The sequence below is a fragment of the Nerophis ophidion genome, linkage group LG21 (assembly GCF_033978795.1).
Source record: "Nerophis ophidion isolate RoL-2023_Sa linkage group LG21, RoL_Noph_v1.0, whole genome shotgun sequence".
In the NCBI taxonomy this organism is placed as follows: domain Eukaryota; kingdom Metazoa; phylum Chordata; class Actinopteri; order Syngnathiformes; family Syngnathidae; genus Nerophis; species Nerophis ophidion.
The window spans coordinates 16,121,158-16,128,041 of NC_084631.1; the positions used below are offsets into that span (position 1 = coordinate 16,121,158).

The 6,884-nt window shown below is 40.8% G+C and overlaps 1 protein-coding gene across 1 annotated transcript in view; it reads left to right on the forward strand.

The window, feature by feature from the left end:
- LOC133539454 (protein phosphatase 1 regulatory subunit 36) overlaps window positions 1-5,990 on the forward strand; it is a 57,540-nt gene extending 51,550 nt beyond the window's left edge. Inside the window, exons 11-12 of the mRNA XM_061881452.1 lie at window positions 4,078-4,189; window positions 4,333-5,990. Of these exons, the coding sequence (XP_061737436.1) occupies window positions 4,078-4,171 (94 nt within the window). The 3' untranslated portion in view covers window positions 4,172-4,189; window positions 4,333-5,990. The remainder of the gene's footprint in view (window positions 1-4,077; window positions 4,190-4,332) is intronic.
- Window positions 5,991-6,884: the final 894 nt, after the last annotated feature.

The window sequence follows — 6,884 nt, forward strand, 5'->3', positions numbered from 1 at the left end:
TACATGTACATAGACTTAGGGGAGGACCAGATGAAACGTGGGGGAGGGTATGTTTTTTTGGGGGAAAAAAAGAGATTGTTTAGCAAAAACTGAAAAATAAATAGTTTGTTCTCCTGACGTATATAAAAAAAAGTTTGCTCCTGTAAGCTCTGCAAAAAAAAAAGTTGGTTGCCTTCTTGTGCCAAGAGAAAAAACTTTGTACCCCCCCCAAAATTTCTGCGCTCCGTGCAGTCCTTTATTGTCAATCATAAAACATATGAAACAAAATCTGTCTGGATATTTTATTGTCATATATTTTAGTATACATGTTGGCCAACAGGTCAACAGTGAAACCATTTGGAAGTTTCAATACTTGACAAAAGCTCTTGTAATAGCAGTACTGGCCTTATCAGTAAAATAAAAAAATAAGTAAAGATCATAGCATTTAATATTACATGGATCCTTTTATGGGCGACCCGTGGAATTGCCTTTTGAGACAAAGCCTTGCTAACCAGTCAAACTAATTAAAAAGTACCTGTACTTAAAATAAACTGGCAACATTTCAAATAAAGATTAAAATGAGCCAGAAAAACCTAACTGCCATCCAGACGGGTGTTTTGAAGATCAAAATCAAGAGGAAGTAAATTAATACAGTGACTGGCGCGGCTGTAAAAGACAATGGGTACAGAACCCAAAAAATATTTTTGTTTTGTGTTAGCCTGGAAAAACAATTGTTTTCTTTCGGGCAGGTGGGGAAAAAAAATTGTTAGTTGTCTGCTTGGGGAGAAAAAAAAAGTTTGCTCAGGTCCAGTTTATACAGTCGAAATAAACGTTGAGAATAGGCGTGAGATAAATTTCTCGTTTTCCTGCAACCCTCTTGTAAAAGGGCCACAATTATATCGATATCAATAACCAGTATTATCTCAAGGTACAAACCTGAATCTTTATGGACGTTGATGGTTTTCTTTGCAGTGAAATAGTTCGATTTCCAATTCAAATCTTCGCTCTTCGCCTTGCTTGCTGGACTGGAAAGGAAGTACTTCAGCACGCATGCGCACAAGCTTGGCTGTGATACGCTAGGTGGTGTGAGTGGTGCAGCACGCTGCCATCAAGCGGCGGTTTCGTTGAAAACCGTCGCAAATGGCCAATGCGCGCAGAATGTTTGGCAAGTTGAATTGTACACGTTGAAACGACGTTGAAACGACGTTGAAACGACGTTGAAACGACGATGTCCCCCAATGAGGAAAACAAACCAGATTTGCAACATATGGTGTGGTGGGGTCAGTTGGTTGTGATTTGGTCGGGATATGGTTGAGTGACGTTGCGACGTAATTTCAACGTCACCTCGACGTTGAACTAAGGACGGGTGCCCACTGGGAGAGTACCCGGAGGGAACCCACGCATTCACGGGGAGAACATGCAAACTCCACACAGAAAGATCCCGAGCCTGGGATTGAACCCAGGACTGCAGGACCTTCGTATTGTGAGGCAGACGCACTAACCCCTCGTCCACCGTGAAGCCGAATTCTAGCTCTATATATTTATTTTATTATATATACAAACAAAATAAATAGTTGAATTTCCTACGCCACCTATCAAATACACAGTAATAAAAACACAGTTGTTCTACTAACTGTACTGTGCTTGCTGGTTACTAAAAAAACACACAACAACACTTACCTTTCACTATTTGAGTAACATTTGTTCTGCCATTTGCGTATTGGTGAGCGATCTCCGAATCCGGGAACATCCTTCACGGATTTGTTGTAGACATCCGCAAATGAGAACGGGATGTTGCTTCCAGCTATCAGCAGAGTATCTTTGTCTCTGCATAAGATACACCATCGGGTCTCCATTTTGCGAGGTGGGCCATAATACTGGGCTGTGAATGATGCTGCGCTGCGGACGCTTTGTGCTTCGCTGTGGACGCTTTGTGCTTCGCTGACTGACCGTTCATGGCTGAGTATATCCGTTCGGCCGCCGTGTTCAATGGAGAAGTCTGTTCTACAAAATTTACAGGCAACATATACCCCTTCCCCTTCGAACTCTCCTGGATAAACTGAAATTCATGTTTTCATTTGTTTTGGAACTTACAAGCGTATTTCTTCATTTTTCTCGTCGACGGTGTAATATATTGGGTTGGAGTCAATAACTAGGCGACGTGATGAAGTTATGTCTCTTTACTGTGGGCTTCAGAACAGACTCCCTAATGCATGTTCCTTGACTGCACTTAAATGTAGAATATATTTACATTATATTCTATGTAGAGTAGATAGCAGTTTTGTCCTGTTTAAGAGGGTCACAACATTGAGTCAGGTCTGCATTGAGCTGGGGGGGGCGTGGCCTCCAGCTCCGCCTGAATTTCGGTAGATTTTCGGGAGAATATTTGTCCCGGGAGGTTTTCGGGAGAGGCCCTGAATTTTGGGAGTCTCACGGAAAATCCGGGAGGGTTGGCAGGTATGTTTTAAGAAAAAAATTTAAGTGTACATTAAACATGTTTCTTATTGCAATTGTGTCCTTAAATAAAATAGTGAACATAGAAGACAACTTGTCTTTTAGTAGTAAGTAAACAAACAAAGGCTCCTAATTTAGCTGCTCACATATGTTTTAACATATTGTCTCATTTTCCATTCTATTATTTTGTCAAAATTATTAAGGACAAGTGGTAGAAAACAAATTATTAATCTACTTGTTCATTTACTCTTAATATCTGTTTACTTTCTCTCTTAACATGTTATATCGACACTTATGTTAAAATTTAATAATCACTTATTCTTCTGTTGTTTGATACTTTACTTTAGTTTTGGATGATACCTCAAATTTGGGTATAAATCCGATACCAAGTAGTTACAGGATCATACATTGGTCATATTCAAAGTCCTTATGTGTCCAGGGACATATTTCCTGAGTTTATAAACATAATATAAATTAAAAAAAGGTGAAAGAAGATTTTTGTGATGTTAAAAATAATCAATGTAATCCCAGTAGCATCGACTAGATTCGCTCCTGTACTTGGTATCATTACAGTAGATGTTAGGTGTAGATCCACAAATGGCGTTTGTTTATATTGCAGCGTCCTGGAAGAGTTGGTGCTACAGGGAATTCTGGGAATTTTTTCTGTAGTGTTTATGTTGTGTTGCAGTGCAAATATTCTTCCAAAATGTGTTTGTCGTTGTTGTTTAGTGGGGCTTCACTATATGGCACATATTTATGACAGTGTTGTTTAGTGTGGTGTCACTATATGGCACATGATTATGACAGTGTTGTTTAGTGTGGTTTCACTATATGGCACATGTTTATGACGGTGTTTGCATTGTTCATACTGCCACCCTTAGTGTGACACGTATGGCTGCTGAGTAAGTATGCCCTTTATTCACTCGTGTGCAGTGTGTTTAAAGTCGATATGATTGTGTAATTAGTTCATCACCAGGTATAATTAAACCTTGGTTAGGTTTTGTTAATAACAGACTCGATGATTTGTGACTTATTTATTTTGTAAAATGGGCTAAACCGCCACAAAATTAACAAGAAGTCTGATATTGCAAAAATAATTTTAAAGATTGAAAGTAGTCATCAATCCCACGTGGCTCTGCTTGTACATCAGCATCAGCAGTGCATCGATGACAAGGCTGCATGAAATGTCAGTTTGTGACTTTTAAAGGGGCCCATTATGCAAAACTCACTTTTTTTCTAACCGATTGGTACCTGTTTTGGGGTATTTGGTAACTGAAAATTTGAATTTAAACCATGGGGGCATAGCGGGGATATTTATAAAAAAAATCTTGCCATTTGGAATTCGCCCCATTAGTGACGTTTTTCCCACATCTGGTGTGAGCAGATATTTCTATATATAGTAAAAATGTACCCAAAGTGCTTTACGCCAGTCCGCCATAGTAGTCCGCGCTATAGTTTGAATTTTTTTAGATTTACATTATTTCTTATGGGACAATCTTATTTGGTTTTACCACTGCACCGGTACATGCAATAATGATGACATAAGCGTACTGTAAAACTGGAAAACGTCCATAGTGAGCGACTCACATTAAATATTAGTAACATGTTCTTTTCTTTCTCTTTCTTTTGTATTTTCCCTCCCAGATTTGGCATCCTGGGCAAGCCTCTGAAAGAGTTCAACCCCAGCACCCTGCTAAGCAAGGAAGAAGAAGAGGGAAACTACAGATTTGGAGGATAAACCTGTTAGAATAATTATGTATGTATTATCACACAACTCTTATGCTTAAGGCCATTGTTATAGTTATTATCAATTGTGCTGAAATTGTATTTTTCTTTGCCTGTGCAAAGCTGGCAATCCAAAAGATTGCAAACCAGTCTCATATCAGTGTTTGTTTCCAGAATCGGCTTAATGACTGCCAACGCCGAACATCGAGTACCGTGATGCAGACAGAGCAGAGACAAGGCAATATCACGACTGTCACCACATTTTCATTTTAGTAAAATCATATATTGTGTCTAACAGGAGCTGTCGAGGTTACCCCCTTCCCTCAGCGACAGCTTCAGTGATGTGACCAGGGACCTCCCAAATAAACAGAGGAAGCACCTGGGCTGGACCTTTAGAACTTAGTTTGGATCTGTAACTAGAGTACAGCCCAAAGCATGTCTCTCCTCAATTGAGCAAAATTTAACTCTGTCAGTGCATGATTCCTTGCTTCTTGTCTATTTAATAATAACTGTGTCATCTTTGTTTAAAGTAGCATGATTCCTTTAACAAGTCTTATTTGACAGGTGTTAGCATATATACATGCATTTACTTCAATAGGATTAGTTATACAGCATAGACATAAAACTAAATTTGTATGTACAGTCATGGTCGAAAGTTTACATACACTTGTAAAGAACATGATGTCATGGCTGTCTTGAGTTTACAATAATTTCTACAACTCTTATTTTTTTGTGATACAGTGATTGGATCACAAACTTGTTGGTCACAAAAAACATTCTTTTGTGAATTTATTACGGGTCTACTGAAAATGTGATCAAATCTGCAAGGTCAAAAGTATACATACATCAGTGTTAATATTTGCTTACATGTTGATTGATTGATTGAAACTTTTATTAGTAGATTGTACAGTACAGCACATATTCCGTACAATTGACCACTAAATGGTAACACCCGAATAAGTTTTTCAACTTGTTTAAGTCGGGGTCCACGTTCATGGTCCTTCCCAAGTTTAACTGCAATAAGGAGCTTAGGGTAGCCATCCACAAGCTTCTGGCAAGCTTCTGCTTGAATTTTTGACCACTCCTCTTGACAAAATTGGTGCAGTCCAGCTAAATGTGTCGGTTTACTGACATGGACTTGTTTCTTCAGCATTGTCCACACGTTTAAGTCATTGTCCACACGTTTAAGGCCATTCTAAGATGTTAATTCTAGCCTGATTTAGCCATTCCTTTACCACTTTTGACGGGTGTTTGGGGTCATTGCCTGTTGGAACACCCAACTGCGCCCAAGACCCAACCTCCAGGCTGATGATTTTAGGTTGTCCTGAAGAATTTGGAGGTAAACCTCCTTTTTCATTGTCCTATTTACTCTCTGTAAAGCACCAGTCTCATTGGCAGCAAAACAGGCCCAGAGCATATTACTACCTCCACCATGCTTGACGGTAGGCATGGTGTTCCTGGGATTAAAGGCCTCACCTTTTCTCCTCCAAACATATTGCTGGGTACTCTGGCCAAACAGCTCAATTTCTGTTTCATCTGACATTATATGGACAAAGACAAGACCTTCTGGAGGTAAGTTCTGTGGTTATGTTCTTTACAAGCGAATGTAAACTTTTGACCACGATTGTATGTATTTGTACGTAGTTCTGCTAAGTGAACTTCTGGAGTGGATTTAGATTTGAACCTGAAGTGTGTCATTTATTTTAAGAGGTTTATCCAAATGCAGTAGAATCCAGAACAACGACTATGTGTTATTAAGGGTGGGTCCTTTTCACATTTGAATCAATGCAGTGCGTGGGAATCGAACGGTACCAATTTTATGTGTTTTTGTGTGTGTGTTCAAATATGTTGATAAATAAATATCTAAATAATTAATTGTTAATATATTTTTTATTCAACAGTGATTGTGCTGTCCAGTTTATATCTTGCTTTCTTACACTTCAGTGGCTCATTTGCAAGTACTTTACTGTAATACATACAGTAGTTGACTTTGCATGCAGTTGCAATTCTGAAACATTGGATGGCAGTAGTGTAAATACTATGGTGTGTGTTGCTTTAGCAGGCCCGGAAAAGGGTGGAGTGCCATCTCCGGGTTGGGGAGGAGACCCTGCCCCAAGTGGAGGAGTTCACGTACCTAGGAGTCTTGTTCACGAGTGGGGGTAGAGTGGATCGTGAGATCGACAGGCAGAACGGTGCGGCGTCTTCAGTAATGCGGACGCTGTTTCGATCCGTTGTGGTGAAGAAGGAGCTGAGCCGGAAGGCAAAGCTCTCGATTTACCGGTTGATCTACGTTCCCATCCTCACCTATGGTCATGAGTTTTGGGTCATGACCGAAAGGATAAGATCACGGGTACAAGTGGCCAAAATGAGTTTCCTCCGCCGTGTGGCGGGGCTCTCCCTTAGAGATAGGGTGAGAAGCTCTGCCATCCGGGAGGAGCTCAAAGTAAAGCCGCTGCTCCTCCACATCGAGAGGAGCCAGATGAGGTGGTTCGGGCATCTGGTCAGGATGCCACCCGAACGCCTCCCTAGGGAGGTGTTTAGGGCACGTCCAACCGGTAGGAGGCCACGGGGAAGACCCAGGACACGTTGGGAAGACTATGTCTCCCGACTGGCCTGGGAACGCCTCGGGATCCCCCGGGAAGAGCCTAGACAAAGTGGATGGGGAGTGGGAAGTCTGGGCTTCCCTGCTTAGGCTGCTGCCCCCGCGACCCGACCTTGGATAAGCG